Source organism: Leopardus geoffroyi, chromosome C1 (assembly GCF_018350155.1).
Source record: "Leopardus geoffroyi isolate Oge1 chromosome C1, O.geoffroyi_Oge1_pat1.0, whole genome shotgun sequence".
NCBI classification, from domain to species: Eukaryota; Metazoa; Chordata; class Mammalia; order Carnivora; family Felidae; genus Leopardus; species Leopardus geoffroyi.
Window position 1 is genome coordinate 21,019,419 of NC_059328.1, and position 18,131 is coordinate 21,037,549.

Sequence of the window (18,131 nt, forward strand, 5' to 3'; positions counted from 1 at the left end):
CTATTTTTTTTAAGTTTATTTATTTTGAAAGAGAGAGAAAGAGAGAGAGACAGCGAGCAGGGGAGGGGCAGAGAGAGAGAATCCCAAGCAGGCTCCGCACCATCAGCATGGAGCCCAATGTGGGGCTTGAACTCACTAACTGTGAGATCATCACTGAGCTGAAACCAAGAGTCAGTGCTCAAGCCATGGAGCCACCCAAGCACCCCTAATTTTGGGGTCTTTTAAATGAGATCCTTTTCTACTCTTCTGTATTTTCTTCTAAAAGTTAAACTTCTGCTTACCATGTTTTTTTTTTTTTTTTTAAATCCATTTAGGATTTATTTTTTCAAATAGCATAAAGAAGGAATATAATTCTGCTTTTCTCTTCATATGGATAGATAACCCAATTAGCACCAGCAAGTGAAGATAAGTTCCATGAGTACAGAGGATTTTGTAACTGCTGTATTCCTAGCGCCTTGGCAATACCTGACACACAGGAGGCATCGCTATTGTCCTTCCTCATGTGTGAATCATTTCCACCTGCATATCAACTTGGTAGAATTTCTCTTCTGTTCGAAAATCTTCTTGAACCCATATACTTCTCCAATTACTGCCTCATTTCTTTGTTATTCTTTACAATTGATCTAAAGTGTTGTCATATGGTTGACTTCTCCAGCTCTTCCCATTCTCTCTTAAGTCCATTCCAATTAGGATTTCACCCCCATCATTTTGCTCAAACTGCACGTCAAGATTATTAATGACCTCCTCCATGTAGCTAAAAGCAACCTTATTTGATCCATCAGGAACATCTGACTGGAGCCTGGAACCTGCTTTGGATTCTGTGTTTCCCTCTCTCTCTCTCTGCTCCTCCCCCGCGCGTGCTCTCGCTCTCTCTCTCACTCAAAAATAAAAAAATTAGGGGTGCCTGGGTGGCTCAGTCAGTTAAGCGTCTGACTTCGGCTCAGGTCATGATCTGATGGTTCATGGGTTCGAGCCCTGCATCGGGCTGTGTGCTGATAGCTCGGAGCCTGGAGCCTGCTTCTGATTCTGTGTCTCCCTCTCTCTCTGTCCCTCCCCCGCTCATACTCCGTCTCTCTCTCTCAAAAATAAATAAAACATTAAAAAAATTTTTTTTAAATTAAAAATTAAAAAAAAGAAACATGACTTTCTTTTCCTGATTGTCAGCCATAGTACTTATGACCATATGACATATGTAGTTTACTTACTTACTTATTTACTGACCGACCATTTCTTCCCACTAGGGGCAAGGATTTTTGTCTTTTTGGATCACTGCTGTATCCCCAACGCCTAGCAAAATGCCTTGCATATAAACGTGACCAAGAAATATTTGGTGAATGAAGGAAGAAAAATAAATGTCAAAAGGGCTTGGTGGGCTTATAACCTCCACAGGTCCTGGGATATAAAAAGAAAAAAAAAATCAGACCTACTTTTTATGGAGAAAGCTGATCAGTAGGCATGTAGTAGATTAAAAAAATGAATAACCACAGCTCAGCTTCAAACTCTAGGAAGTACAATGGTACAATGTGGAAGTAGAAACTGTAAGCAGAAAGAGTCTGAACAGCCGAAGAGAGGGTTGTCATGTTCCTCTTTCCCTGACCGTGTGTAGCACACAAGAAGCAGAGTGAGATTCTGCTGCCTTTTTTTTATTAAAAAAAATATTTTTTTACATTTATTTATTTTTGAGAAACAGAGTGAGACAAAGCGTGAGCGGGGGAGGGGCAGAGAGAGAAGGAGACACCGAACCTGAAGCAGGTTCCAGGCTCTGAGCAAGCGGTCAGCACGCAGCCTGATGCGGAGCTCGAACCCACAAACTGTGAGATCATGACCTGAGCCGAAGTCAGACGCTTAACCCACTGAGCCGCCCAGGTGCCCCTCTGCTGCCTTCTTAATAGAACAAGTTGGTCTTGTATAAACCTGGCACCAATTAATTAATTCAGCAGATGTTTACTGAGTACCCACTGTCTCACACATTTGGTACTGAATACATTTTTAGGGGTTAAAAAGTACCTTCATATAGTCTCATTTGATTTCACAACCTATCTGGAAGTTTCTCATTTTATATACGAAAACTGAGGCTCAGGAGATAAAGTAATTTGCCTAAGGTAAGAACTAGTAACTGGGAGAGATAGGACTTGAATTCTAGTCCTTATTACTATTTTTTTCCTTTTCAAAAAACTGTGGTAAGGAACACAGAACAGAAAATTTGCCATCTTCACCATTTCTAAATGTACACTTCAGTAGCGTAAAGTATACTCACATTGTTGCGCAACATATATCTCTAGAAATTTTCATGGTGCAAAGCTGAAATTCTATACCCATTAAACAGCCAATTCCCCATTTCCCTCCCCTCCAAGCCCCTGTTCATCACCATTCTACTTTCTATTTCTATGAATCTGACTACTCTAAGAAGTATTTGTCTTTCTGTGACTGGCTTACCCCATTAGCAGAGTGCCTTCAAGGCTGATACGTGTGGCTGTATGTGACAAGAGTTTCTTCCCTTTTATGACTGAATAAAACCCCACTGTACGTATACACCACATCTTGTCGAGCCAATCATTTGATGGACATCTGAGCTGCTTCCATCTCTTGGCTACTATGAACACAGGTGTGCAAATATTTTTTTGAGAACCTGCATTCAATCCTTTTGGATAGATACCCAGAAGTGGGATTGCTGATCATATGATAGTTCTATCTTTAATTTTTTTGAGGAACTGCTGTATGGTTTTCCATAGCAGTTTCAACATTTTATGTTCCCACCAAAAGGGCAGAAGGGTTCCAATTTATCCACATCTTTGTCAACACTTCTTATTCTTTTCCTTTTTAATTTTATTTTTAAGTAAACTCTATGCCCAATGTGGAGCTCGACGTCATGACCCCGAGATCAAGAGTTATGTGCTCCACTGACTGAGCTAGCCAGGCACCCTTATTTGTCTTTTCTTTTTTCTTTTAAAGTGTATTATTTTGAGAGACACTGGAGAGAGGGAGAGAGAGAATCCCAAGCAGGCTCCGTGCTGTCAGAGTGGAGCCCAATGTGGGGCTCAATCCCACAAACCATGAGATCATGACCTGAGCCAAAATCAAGAGTTGGACACTCAACCGACTGAACCACATGGGCTCCCTTATTTTCCTTTTTTTGACAGCAGCCATCCTAATGGGTGTGAGAGATTTAACCATTTTTAAGTATGCAGCTTAGCCTTTGATTTTTAATCTAGTGCTTTTTCTATTATATTCTACTGCAGCACTCTCTCTGTGAAAAAGAAAAAGAAACTTGGAATGAGGCAAAGGAGATTTGTAGGGGCACCTGGATGGCTCAGTCAGTTGAGCATCTGACTCTTGATTTCGGCTCAGGTCATCTCAGTGAGATGAGCCCTGCATCAGGTTCCACACTGGGCATGGAGCCTGCTTAAGATATATATTCTCTCTCTCTCTCTCTCTCTCTCTCTCTCTCTCTCTCTCTCTCCCCCCCTCCCTCCCTCCCTCCCTCTCCCTCTGCCCCTTCTACCCTCCATGGCAGCATGCACTCATGTGCTCTCTCCCCCCTCACAAAAAAAGGTAGATTTCTAAGCTACCTGTATGTTCTTCCAATTATTATAAAAGGAAAGAACATGATAAATTTTAAGTTCTACAAACCTGGATTTGAATCCTGTTTATGCAACTTACTAGCTAGAAGGCTTGAGCAAGCTTACATGGCTGTTAAGCCTGAACTGGCCCATCACTAGTATTAGGAAGACTGCTGTGAGGGTTACAGATCTATCTCTCTCTCTCTCTCTAAAATGCCTAATTAAGGGGTTAGTAAATAATTAAGTGCATCATAAGTAGGTAGTATTATATAAAGCAAGTGACAAGAAACAAAATAGAAACCATACCAATTTTGGTAGCACTATAGATGTTCTCAATAGGAAATATTTCTCCTAGCCCATATAGGAGAACTTTGGCCAGAGCTGGAACCAGCTGGGTTGTAGTGATCAGAACATTCACACAATTCTTTCTAGAAGGGAGAAAAAATAAAAAGAAAAAGGTGAAACCAAACTAACCTGGGAGCAAGAATTTGAACGGGCCTTCTCTTTGGGAACTAATTATTAAAAACTAACCTCAAAGGGCCTGATATTTGTGCAGGGCCATGTTCAGTTACTGGTCTAATTATCTCAGGTTTATTTATTTCCTATATTAAAGAACAGTGATTCTATATATATAGTGGGCACAGAGTAGCAACTTGACTCTTGCTTCATTTCCCTTCTAACCATTCTAGCTCACTGCACTCGTTAGCAAATAAACCACCAATCCATGTCACTGACCCTACACGCTAGGAAACCAGCAAAAAGGCTTATAGTCACAGTGCTATTTCATCTGAATGCAACTCAGCCCTTAATAAGATATGACTTAAGTCCTCTTTGCCTTTTACACAATAGCAGCACCAATTCCAGAATACATGTTAATTTCACATGTACTTTACCTTCAGGAATACCCACCCTTCAGTGTCAGTTTTACTGTTTGCTCTACTAAGTTGTAGATCTGGAATTCCTGCTTTGAGGGAGGGAGCAATAGGGTATTAGTGCAGACTGTATTTGACTGTATTTATTTCCCATTCTGAGCTTCAAGCTGAAATATCCCTAAACTGCTTAATATATTCCTTTTGAATCCTGCCTTCCTAAGTGGGTTTTGGTACATTTCTTCAGAGTGTCCTGTACCTAGAATATGTGATGTGTCTCCTACATGGATTCTTTGATGTGACTGGGCCATCTCCTGGCTGGAGATTATTGGTCACTGAGCTTTAATTCTGTGAGAAAAAAGTAAGGGGAAAGAAAAAGGCTTTAATGTATAAATATTCTCTTAAAATTCGAAGGTGTGCTGTTAGCACAGAATGACCTTACCTCCTATCTACCCTACATGTTTTCCTGCATCCTTTAAACTCCTCTTACCACGAGCCCAAACCTATGTTAGAGAGTGGCCTATCACGGACTGGGGTAATAAAGAGTGTTTCTTAGAGAGGGTGAGAACTAAAAGAAGTACCATACCTGGACTGGATGAGAAGTAAGGACTTTAATGCAGTTCCTAACCAGGAATCTGTTAAAACTTCAATTTCTGCTCTCAGTCTCTGCAGTGCTTCCTTTCTCTGGGGACTGAGCAGACCTTTCAGAATAAAAGCAGACACATTTATCATTTGACAACATATCCTCGCTGACACCGAGGAAGCAACTTCTAAATTCAATTTAGAAACACTGTGAGTCACTGAAATATTCTACCGAGCTACCTGGTAAAACCCTAGAGTAGCCTACTTAATTAAGAGGTCTTTTTGACTTTATCAGAATGTTTTGCTGGAATGTGGGGGGCAACCACCACAACAAAATCAACTGAAAGAAACACTGTGATTAAATTCTGCCACAAGCTCACTCTTTTATCACGACCCAGTAACATACTTTGCAGACTGGTGGACCACCCTTTGAGGAGCACTGCTTTAGACATGATATCAAGAATCAAAGGGGGCAAAATGAAGGTTATAGTTGGGAGCATCTGCAGCATTTCCAATCTCTCTAAAGAAACCAAAGCCCGGGGAGGAAAAGGAGGTTGCCTAAGATCACAAAGCAGGTCAGTGGCTTTGGTTTCAGAAGTCTTTGCACTGCCTTGCACTGCTCCCGTGGGACTTTGCTTTCACAGCCCTGAGACTCCAGGTTCAACAACCAACTCTATGAACATCATTTATTTGTACATACTTACTTGTGAAGCAACTCCAGATAAGAAGAGACTAAAACAGTGCTTAACATCAGACAATTAAACACAGAACAAAACAGAACTGATCTGATGGGAGCATGTTATCAGACACTTGAATTACAATATTCAAATAATCAATCTGGCCCTGTATTTTCTTATAGTGAAGGTAGAAAGAGAAATCCTATACTCTACTACAAACATTCCATAAAAATAGAAGGCATTTCTGTGAGAACTGTGCATAATATGTTTTCAGATTGATGGTTTCACAATGCAAGCCTAGAATTACAGGACTTTCAACATCTCTGATAAAACAACAAAACCAGTATGTGACCCACACATAAGTGTATATGTCACACTCTTAACTAACAATATGATGTGGCACTTTTGTTAATTCTTATTTTATAAAATACAGGTAGACATTAGTTTTAATATGTTCCCCAGGGTAGGCTCAGGGGATTCTCACAGAGCATCATATCACTTTCTTCAGAAAACCAGGTCCTGGCACTCACTGGGCAAAAAAAGGATCAGATACTTAGGTTGTATATGAAAACTAACAAAAGAAAGGCTAATGTCTGCAGAGAGTAAAAGCAAAAAGATGGAGGTGTCAAAATAAAAAGTACTGACTCTGAATCATTATAAAAAAATAGGCCATAAGAAGGGGAATCTAAAAAAAGCAAATTAGATTCCCAAAGCCCAGATGCCTGTGATTTTTATCTGGTACTGGAGGGCTCTAAAAGAAATGAAACAAATTATCTTTGAAGTCCTATTTTTACTTTCTGCACCAAAATGTAAAGCAGCATGGTGTGGCAGGAGGACTCTCTTGATCCGGGGTAATATACCACTAGACAGTGCATGGAATCCCCGAAACTTCATGCAACATTTTGTGTATATGCAGATCTTTGAGGGTAATGGTTCACAGTTTAATTTTTTTTTCTTATAAGGGTACATCACTAAAGAAGGAACTGCATGAGGGTGCCTGGCTGCCTCAGTCATTAAGCGTGCGACTCTTGATCTTGAGGTCGTGAGTTGAAGCCCCATATTGGGTGTAGAGTTTACTTAAAAAAAATAAAAATAAAAATAAAGAATAAAAAAATAGATAAATCTCTTACACTTAAAAAAGAAGGGGGGCGGGGGGAACTGCATAAATGTAAAGGGCACTGGACCAAGAGTTAGGAGATTGGATTCCAGCTGTGACTGTGACTGTGACTGCCCTCAGTACTCTCATAATAAACATGTTTTCTCAAATGCAAAATGAGAAATGTCTCTTCTAATTTGAACAACCTATGGTTAATTAATTAATTACAAATAATGGAATTTTAGGCATACTGACAGCCGATATTTGAGGTATTTCTGGGCAGAAAGGATTTCCAAGGTCCAACACCTGGCCACTGCCAACTATAATTCTGGACCTAGTTTTCCATCCACTAGAAACCTAGTCACTAGTTCCACCTGACAGAGGGAGACACAGAATCCCAAGCTCCGAGCTGTCAGCAAAGAGCCCGACGTGGGACTCAAACTCCTGAACCGTGAGATCATGACCTGAGCCAAAGTTGGTTGTTTAACTGACTGAGCCACCCAGGAGCCCCTCTACCTGACTTGTTCTGATGGTTAAATAAATCAGTCAAAAAATATGGCAACCTATTAGTTAGTACTGACAATAGTTGTGAGTCCAGAATAAAACAAGTCATTAAACATAATCTCTGGAACACATTTCCTTTAAAAAGGTATTTGTCTAATAAACAGGAGAACTTTGCAAAGCAATGCTAAGAGAAGTGCGTGAGAAATGTAAATCTTCCTCTTCAAAGGGTTTCAATCAAACCTCAATTTTTTTAACACAAAATTAAAATGTTATTGCGGCCCCAATTCCTAAGCAGTTGCTAGGGAGTTCTAAGGGATGCCTGGAAAAGAATGCAAGAAGTCAGAAGGAAACAGAGTATCAGACTGGTCCTATGCCACACTTACCACCCACATTGCTTTTGTGCTTATCGTAGATTTCTCTCACTTTTCGGTAGCGGAAAGCCAGTTTTCTCATCCAGTCCACACCTCCTTGGACACCCACAGAGGAACCATGGCTGCCACCGCCTCCTGATCCACTGAAACCATCTGTTGAGAAACTGTAGTTGCTGCAGAGAGAGAGGATGATGAAAATTAATACTGCTATTGTCTGAGGTTTTTGGCTGAATGCCACCTGGGATTCTCTGTCCTATTCCTGGCATCTGACATCAAGTCTAAAGGCTTTAAGAACCTTTTCCCTTAATCTCTGTGTGTCAGAATCTATCTTCCATTAGTCACCTCCCTCACCCCTATTACTGCTATCAAAGAAAGGAGGAGAGAGAGGGAATAAGAGGTAGGAACCATTCAAGCACCAACTTCCCCTAGAGGTGGTCTTGGTTTAGAGTGTCTTTTCATGAATGACAGCATATCTTACAGTGAAAAAAAAAACCCCAAAACCCCGGAATATAACATTTTTGTGTACACACACACAGACATACACACAAATGATGGCAACTATGGAAAGTGGAGAAACATGTGAAGAAATAATGGAAGGAAATAACCCCAAATACTAGTAATTGCAAGATATAATGGAGATATTCTTCAGAGATGTTAGCTGGTTCATGGGTCATAGTGGTGACTTTAAAATGTCCTCAAATTCTATAATACTGCTCTCTTCTAATTCTTCTCTCTATAGGTATGGACTGCATTTAAATATAAACAGGATGCGGTCGAAGCAAGGGTGTTAGACCTCAGAGACTAGGCTTCTCTTGCTCTCTCTTGGATCACTTGCTCTGAAAGACATCAGCTGTCACATGAGAACACTCAGACTGCCCTATGGAGAGGCGTACAGATAGTAAGGAAAAGGGGTCTCCCGCTACCAGCCACAGGTGAGAGGTCGCGAGCAGCTCCTCCAGTTTTTTTTTTCAACGTTTTTTTTTTTTATATTATTTATTTATTTTTGGGACAGAGAGAGACAGAGCATGAACGGGGGAGGGGCAGAGAGAGAGGGAGACACAGAATCGGAAACAGGCTCCAGGCTCTAAGCCATCAGCCCAGAGCCTGACGTGGGGCTCAAACTCACGGACCGCGAGATCGTGACCTGGCTGAAGTCGGACGCTTAACCGACTGCGCCACCCAGGCGCCCCTCTCCAGTTCTAATCAAGCCTTCAGATGATTGATTTTAGCTCCAGCCAATATCCTGATTTTAGTTTCAGAGACCCTGATTCAAAAGTACCCAGCTAAGTCACTTTCAAGTTCCTGTCCTATAAAAACTATGAGATGATAATGTTTATAACTTTAGGTTACTAGTTTTGGGGCCATGTTACACAGCAACAGTTAAGTAATACAGTGAAACAGGCTGGGAGAGATGAACACTTCCTAAGTAGAGATTGACAAAATGACCGACAGAATTAGGGACAATCTGGTTCAACTGAAAGTCAAAACTGAGTTCAATAGGTGTTAAGATTCTATATCTAAGGAAATAAAGTTGCCAAGACATTTCGGTAAGTACTGGTTAGCCATGTGTATAAAAGGAAAAAAAACCACTAGGGTTTAGGTGGATCACAAGTGCTTCAGACCAGGCTCTTTCCTAGAAAGTCCAGTGAAATCTTGCAGGAACATAGGTATGCTCCATGGCTGTGCAAGCACAACACGCGTGACTGGATGCTGTTCTTGATGTGGAACCTTCACCTCGTTCTCAGCCCTACAGGATTAGGCCCTCAGGGAGAGGCATGCCCAGCTCTGCTCTATGTTTGAAAATTCATGGATGAAACAATTTTACAGGAGACACAGGAAAGAACTTTTTGCCTACTGAAAAGGGACAAACACCAAAACAAATGAACATGAAAAATGGGACGGTCTTTTTTTCTTAAAGTCTTCAAATATAAGCTAGATAAATTGTTGGATTATTCTTAGCCAAGACTGCTGGGCCAGGAGACAGCAGCCAAGAGAGATATGAGGAGGCCGAGCAAGCATTTTGCCACTGAGACCCGCTTGGTTTAGTGTTCCCTGATAGAACATTTTAAGATCGCCTCCCATAGGGTTAGTCCTGACACCAGCAGACCCCCACAATTAGGTTCCTTGGTAAAACTCCTGATGCTTATTTGTATCTAAAACTAACCAGTGTGGAAGCACACTCCTCCCGACTGAAAATCTAGCCAAAGAGAAATGAGTGTACCCTTTACTTTGAAATGCTTTTTCCTCATCCTGTCATTGCTCCCCATTCAAGGCCATACTCGAATTCTGCACTGAGAAGGCCGCTCCAATGTTGGCAACCAGCGGCTCCCCGCAGACACCAGAATTACTTTCTTTTCTGTGCTCCATCACATTTTCTACTGTCACCTCTGCACACTGCCATCGTTAACTGTTTGTCTCTGTCTCCTCTACCAGACCGTGAGAACTTTTAGGGCCATGTCTTACTCATCTTTGTTTTCCTCTGAACCTAGACAGTGATTGTGTACCGGCATTCTGATGTTTAAGACATCACTGTTTCTATCACCTCAAGTCTTGGCCATTGTCATCAGAAGCCACATCTTCCACATGCACCTGGTCACACTCCTGTTAAAAGATAAAACCACACACTATTTCAGTCCAGGGAGTAGAAGCGCTATCACCACCATGACATATTGTAAAAAGACCACAAATTACGGCAGATGATGAAATACCTCATAGTCTCTCTTGTGTGTGGAGGATCACTCTCACCCCCCTGCTGTCCAACTTCTTTTAAGGCCTAATTCATATCCCACAGTCCACGAAATTTTCCTTAACCATCCCAACCTTCAGGTATGCTCTTATCTCAACAGTCATGGAGATAATACAATAGCTCATGGGAATAAACACAAGCTCCCTTACACTGTCAGGTAGGTCTATGTCCTATGCTAGACTACAGTGTAAGTTCTATTACACTGTAGCCCTCTGTTGGCACAACCCGTATCTTACACCTCCTTTGTACCCTTCTAGTCTGGTCCTATGTAGCATGTGCTCTTACATGGTATGTACCCAACAAATTTTTGCAGATGAAAGAGATACTGGTAGAGTATGGTATCAAAACAGAATGACTGAAGCAGAAACTTGTACATCCAAACATAGGAATTAGAAGTGGTCACCTAAGTTAATCTCCTCATGTTCTAAAAGTGAGGCGACATGAATGATCCAAGGTCACAGAACCAGTGATAGAAAGAAACTAAAAAGAGCCTCAGCCTTCTAATTTGAATCCAAGGTTCTTTCCACCACACCCGTGCTACTACTGACATAAAATGCCACCCCCTGCCTAACTCGGAGAGATTCACTCCTCTGACACCACGTAGGGCAATATTGTGATGTCCACCTGCATCAGAATCCCCTGGGGAAGTTTTTAAAAAATGCATATTCTTGGGTCCACCCCAGACCTACTTGAATCAGAATTTCTGGGAGTGAAATCCTAGAATTTTCATTTTTAACAAGCTCCCCAGGTGATTCTTATGCCCCCTAAAGTTGAGAACCACTGACCTGGGGGGGCAGGAACACATTCAGGTCAAATTCTTCACAGAACTTTCAGTCCTGAGTGAGGACTATGTCTAGAAAATCATTACAAATACAATTTGGCAATAATTATTGGCACAAAGTAGGTTTTCAATAAATGTTTGCTGAATAAAAACTATGATGTCCTAACGTATCAACATGTGAAGTTGAGGAAGATTAAGCATTGTGGAGCTTAGACAAAAGTACTGGAGTTTAGAGCTCTGGTAATACAATTTGTTGGAGAACTGTCCACTGAGTAGAACTAGATTGTATTTAAAAAGAAATAGGATTACTTTGTGTTTATAAAATGCTATCTTATTTTTTACTTTTTTAGTTTCTTTTTAATTTTATTGAAGTAATCTCTACACCCCATATGGGGCTCAAAGTCACAACCCTGAGATCAAGAGTTTCATGCTCTTCTGACTGAGCCAGCCAGGTGCCCCACTATCTTATTTTTAATTAAAAATTTTCACTGTTTTTAAAAACTAGGTTATATAAATAGTACACTGTTTGAAACTCAAAAGAACATAAAGTGACAAGTCTGCTCCTTCCAACCTCTGTGTCCCAGCAACACATCTTCTTCCCCAGGTAGAACAGCTGTTATTAGTTTCTGGTGTAGGATCACTGTTTAACTGAAGCCCAGAATGCGGAGATAACTTTCCTAACCTGGAACTCACTCTCTGGTCTTCTGACTTCCCAGTCTTGTGCTGTTTCTACTACACCATGGTTACCTCAAAGGTGAACTTAAATGTCAAAGCCAAAAATATTCACCAAGAAGCTCTCAGTGTTACTGGTTTTCCTTGCATCTAACTATAAAATGATTCTGGACATCAAGGTTAATGTACACATGGATAATAAGCATGTATAAATTATAATGAGTTAGTAGAGCAGCCATTCACAGATCTGACAAATCAAGAGATTTTATTTTAAGAAGGTAAAACCAAAAATTAGTCAAAATATAATTAAGAGTACAAAGAATCAAACCCACCTTGTATATATTATTTAAGATAGATGAATAAGTAGGAACGTTGGTTTACATTTCACTGTTTTTGCCTGATGGGCTGACATTTCCCCTAGATCTAGATCACTTTCAAATAGGCTAACAAAAATCAAATTTTTGAGCCAATAAAATTGAGGGCCAGTACCAAGACTGGTGACATAGCCAAGGCACTGTTCTTATAAGACTATGTATGCCTAAGTGGTCAGCTGACCTCTCCACAACCACCCTGTCTCACCACATTTCCTCTAAAAACAATAAGCTTGGCTCAATAAATAGCTATGGAACAAACAAAATGTTTTACTGAAGTACAGAAACAATTTAAAACGCTTACCTCTAAGTCATTGAAAAATAGGTGTGTATCAGCCACTTCAAAAATCATTTCCTCCATTGTTAAACCTGAGCCAATCACTACTGTTGGGTCCTGGAAGGCAGTAAGTGAAAAATTTGTTTGACTTGGTACTAACAGCACTGGTTCCAATCTTTAAATATTTCAGAGTTATTCTGGGTCAAGGCCAAAACAACACAGGCCCACTAGCTATTACTGATGCAATTCCATTCACAGTTACAAGAATCTGGGATTGTGGAAAGTTAAAAATTTCAGGACTTCGTTTTTAGAAAACTAAACTCACTTAAAAAAAACAACAACAATCTGTGTAGAAATTTCCTATTTTGTGAGAAATGCTATCTATTGCTAAAATATTACTATTGCAACACCCATTATCTCTCTTCTGCCTCCCCACCACACACATGCCTATACAGTATAATACCAGAAGTCAGTTTTCTGACAATCTCAATAGCCAGGAAATAAGAAAGCCTGAGAAGCCAAAATATTTGTAGGAAAACCAATATATTTAGCTTTAAAGTGAACCATCAAGAACTGGAAGGTATTATGCTAAGTGAACTAAATCAGTCAGAGAAAGACAGATATCACATGTTTTCACTCATATGTGGACCTTGAGAAACTTAACAGAAGACCACGGGGGAAGGGAAGGAGAAAAAAATAGTTACAAACAGACAGGGAGGGAGGCAAACCATAAGAGACTCTTAAATACAGAGAACAAATTGAGGGTTGATGGAGTGGGGGGGAGTGGGGGAGAGGGGAAAATGGGTGATGGGCATTGAGGAGGGCACTTGTTGGGATGAGCACTGGGTCTTGTATGTAAACGATGAGCCATGGGAATCTACCCCAAAAACCAAGAGCATACTTTACGCACTGTATGTTAGCCAATCTGACAACAAATTCTATTAAAAAAAAAAAAAAAAATTAAAGTGAACCATCAGGTTTTCACTGAGAGGCTGTAAGTGAAAGGCTTTCACTTAGAGGCTCTTATTTTACATATTTTTGTAACCACAGTGTATGAGTTCATATTAGCTAACTAGCCTAGATAATAAAAGCCTGTGGAAGGTACTTCTAACAGAAACATTAATGACAATAAGATAAATGGGAACAGTAAGAGAGCAAAGGAAGCAAATATTTTCGTAAAATTTATTCATAGAAACTGAAAAACAGAAGCCTGGAGATAATTCAGTGTAGAAATACACAGTTTATCCCTCTATTAAAACTGATGTTTAAAAACAAAACAAAAAAAACCCCTGATGTTTATACTGATGACTAAGTAAGTTAACTTCTGCTTGATATATTTAGTTTAAGAAGGCATGTAATCTATTTTAGAAAAATATTTTATACTTTTATATATTTTAAATTTACATATCTGGCTTACACTCAGCTAAATAAAATGCTTAGTTTGGGCTGTTAAAAGTGATGTAAAGGTTAAAAGATCAGTCTTTAGAATATATAATCCTGAGACTCCACTCTGTTTTGAGCTTCATTCCCATAACTTAGTCTTTATAAAATAGTACTCTTGAACAATGTCAGCTTTCAGCACTGGTTCTAGGTCTAGTCCCCAGCTTTATCAACTCTGCCTGACCACGTAGCCTGCCTGGTACAAGCCATCAGGAAAAGTTTTACATGGAAAGTGAAAGGTGAACAGGGTAAGTTGGGAGTGGCAGAGTGACTTTGGTTATCTGCCCATATAGTGAGGGGAAGGACAATTACAACAAATGAAGAAAGACTTAAATTACCTTTCCATACTTCTGGGCATAGGATCCAGTAAGAAGAGAGTGAAATATGATGATGGTTTCATCCAAATCCCACAGAAATACCCGCTGAGGAAGGAAAACATAAAAAATAATGAGTGAGCATCTTTTCTAATCACAATGGAATGAGACAAGAAATCACTAACAAAAAGCTAAAAAAATTCACAAATATGTGAAAATTAAACAACACAATCTTAAACAACCAATGGATCAAAGAAAAAATTCCCAGTGAAATTATGCTGAGATGAATGAAAATTAAAACACAACATACCAAAATTTATAAGCTGCAGTGAAAGCAGTGTGGAGAGGGGAATTCACAGCTGTAAATACATGTCTTAAAAAAGAAGTAAGATCTCATTCAATAACATAACTGTACAATTTAAGAGCCAGCAGAAGGAAGGAAATACTAAAGGTTAGAATGGAGATAAATAAATCAGAAAGCAGAATAATAACAGAGAAAAACTAATAAAACCAAAAGTCGTTTCTTTGAAAAGATCTACAAAATTGACAACTTTTAGTTAGATTAACAAAGAAAAAAAAAGAAGACTCAAATTAGTAAAATCAGAAATGAAAGTAGGGATGTTATTATCAACTTTACAGAAATAAAAAGAAATATGAGAATATGATGAACAGTTGTACACCAACAAATAACCTAGATAGAAATGGACAACTTACTAGAAATACACAAAATGCCAAAACTGACTCAAGAAGAAATGGAAAATCTAAATAGACCCTTAACTTACTGGTAAGGAGGTTGAAATCAGTAATCAAAAAGATACCAAGAAAGAAAAGCCCAAGACCAGAGAGTTTCACTGGTAAAGTCTACCAAATATTTAAAGAATAGTTAACACCAATCCTTCTTTAACTCTTCCAAAAAGTCAAAGAGGAAGGAACACTTCCTAAATCATTCTATGAAGCCAGCATTACCCTGATACTGAAGGCAGATAAAGATACTGTAAGAAAACTGCAGACCAATATTTCTTACGAACATTGATGCAAAAATTCTCCACAAAATACTAACAAAATTCAGCAGCATACTGAAAGCATTATACATCATGACCATGTGGGATTTGTTCTTAGAATGCATGGATGGATCAACATAAAAAAATTAATTAATGTAATATGCTACCTTAAGAAAACAGAGGAAAAAGAACTCCAATGGTCATCTCAACTGATGCAGGAAAAGCATCTGACAAAATTCAACACTTCCATGATAAAAAAAACATCGAATAAACTAGGAATAGAAGTGAATTTCTTCACATAATAAAGACTGTATATGAAAAACACAGAACTAATATCTTACTCAATGGTTGAAGACTGGAAGCATTACCCCTGAGATCAGGAATAGAACAAGTATGCCTGTTTTCACCACTTCTATTCAACATAGTACTAGAAATCCTAGCCAGAATAATTTGGCAAGAAATGGGGAAAAAAGGAACCCAAATTGGAAAGGAAAAAGTAAAATGATCTCTGTTCACAAATGACACAATCTTATAGGCAGAAAACCCTAAAGAACCCATAAAAAATTGAAAGAGCTAAAAAATGAACTCAGCAATGAGGTGTACTTCTATATACATGCAATGAATAATTCTCAAAGAAATTTAAAAAACAATTCCATTTACAATAGCATCAAAAATAATACAATCCTTAAGAATAAATTTAACTGAGGAGGTGAAAGACTTGTACACTGAAAATTATAAAACACTGCTAAAGGAAATTAGACCTAAATAAATGGAAAGACAACTCATGTTCATGGATGAAAGACTTAACAATGTTAAAATAACATTCCTACCCAAAGTGATTTACAAATTCAACACAATCCCTATCAAAATCCCAACAGTGCTTTTTACAATTTCTTTTCATGTTTGAGAGTGTGTGCGTGTGTGTGCATGTGCACACATGTGCACGAGAGCAAGAAAAGGGCAGGGAAAGAGGGAGACGCAGAATCCTAAGCCCTAAGCAGGGCTCGAGCCCATGAACCACAAGATCATGACCTGAGCCAAATTCAAGAGTGAGACACTCAACTGACTGGGCCACCCAGGTGCCCCCTGCCAACAGTGCTTTTTAAAGAAATAGAAAAACTCATCCAAAAATTCATATGGAATCTCAAGTTACCCTAAATAGCCAAAATAATCTTGAAAAAGAACAAAGTTGGAAGATTCACACTTCCTGATTTCAAAACTTATTATAAAGCTACAGTAACCAATACAATGTGGTATTTGCATAAGGATAGACACATAGATCATTCAAAAAGACAAGATAGCTTAGAAATAAAGCCTTATAGGGGCGCCTGGGTGGCGCAGTCGGTTAAGCGTCCGACTTCAGCCAGGTCACGATCTCGCGGTCCGTGAGTTCAAGCCCCGCGTCAGGCTCTGGGCTGATGGCTCGGAGCCTGGAGCCTGTTTCCGATTCTGTGTCTCCCTCTCTCTCTGCCCCTCCCCTGTTCATGCTCCGTCTCTCTCTGTCCCAAAAATAAATAAACGTTGAAAAAAAAAAATTTTTATTAAAAAAAAAAAAATTTTTTTTAATGTTTGTTTATTTTTGAGACAATGCGAGAGACAGAGTGCAAGCAGTGGAGGGGCAGACAGAGGGAGACACAGAATCTGAAGCGGGCTCCAAGCTCTGAGCTGTCAGCACAGAGCCCAACACGGGGCTCGAACTCACGAACCGTGAGATTCAGGGGCCCCAGGATCGCTATTATTAACCAAAAAAAAAAAAAAAAAAAAAGGAAATAACAGGTGTTGGTGAGGATATGGAAAAATAACTGAAAAGAAAGACTTAGAGATATCTGGATGGCAATCTTCATAGCAGCATTATTCACAATAACTCGAAGATGAAAAACTACTAGTGTCCATCAACAAATGAATGGGTAAACAAAATATGGTATATACATACAATGGAATATTATTCAGCCATAAAATGAAATCAAGTTCTTTTTTTTCTGTTTTAAGATTGTTTTTAACTTTATTTATTTTTGAGAGAGAGAGAGAGAGAGAGCGAGCGAGCAGGGGAGGGGCAGAGAGAGGAGGGGAGAGAGAATTCCAAGGAGACTCCACACTGTCAGCACAGAGCCCGATGAGGGGCTTGAACTCATGAACCCTGAGGTCATGACCTGAGCTGAAACCAAGAGTCGGACACTTAACCGACTGAGCCACCCAGGCACTCCCAAAATGAAGTTCTAATACATGCTATAACATAGATGAACCTTGAAAACATGCTAAGTAAAGTAAGCCTGACACAAAAGGGTAGATACTGCTATCGTTCCATTTATATGAGATATCTAGAATATGCAAATTCATAGAAACGGAAAGTAAAACAGAAGTTACTAGGAACTAGTTAGTGGGAGGAGAGAATGATTAACGTGAGCAGAGTTTTTGATTGGAATTATGAAAAAGTTCTGAAAATAGATAGTGGTAACAAACAACATTGTGAATGTACTTAATGTCACTGAGTTGTACACTTAAAAGTGGTTAAAATGGTAACTTTTATATTATGTACATTTTTTACCACAGTTAAAAAAACTAAGTGAGTTCTCAGTTTTCCCCAATAAGTGTATAGGACTTTAGATTTTCTTTCTTACTTTTCTTTTTAGGAACAAAGGGAAAGAGAGTCCCCAAACATAGCCTCAATTTAGTTATGTCTTAACACCTATCAATGATCTCATTTTTTTTTAATGTTTATTTATTTTGAGAGAGAGAGAGTGAGTGCACAAGTGGGGGTGGGGTGACAGAGGGGAAAAGAGAGAATCCCAAGCAGGTTCTGAGCTGTCAGCACGGAGCCTGACGTGGGGCTTGATGTCATGGATCTCGAGATCATGACCTGAGCCAAAATC

The 18,131-nt window shown here is 39.4% G+C and overlaps 1 protein-coding gene across 3 annotated transcripts in view; it reads right to left on the minus strand.

The window, feature by feature from the left end:
• EYA3 (EYA transcriptional coactivator and phosphatase 3) overlaps positions 1-18,131 on the minus strand; it is a 103,267-nt gene that overhangs the window by 11,308 nt on the left and 73,828 nt on the right. For all 3 annotated transcript variants that reach the window (XM_045476289.1, XM_045476290.1, XM_045476288.1), the window contains 6 exons: positions 14,285-14,368; positions 12,534-12,623; positions 10,202-10,260; positions 7,672-7,832; positions 5,016-5,130; positions 3,867-3,988 (listed from right to left, as the gene is read on the minus strand). In XM_045476289.1, the coding sequence (XP_045332245.1) occupies positions 3,867-3,988; positions 5,016-5,130; positions 7,672-7,832; positions 10,202-10,260; positions 12,534-12,623; positions 14,285-14,368 (631 nt within the window). The remainder of the gene's footprint in view (positions 1-3,866; positions 3,989-5,015; positions 5,131-7,671; positions 7,833-10,201; positions 10,261-12,533; positions 12,624-14,284; positions 14,369-18,131) is intronic.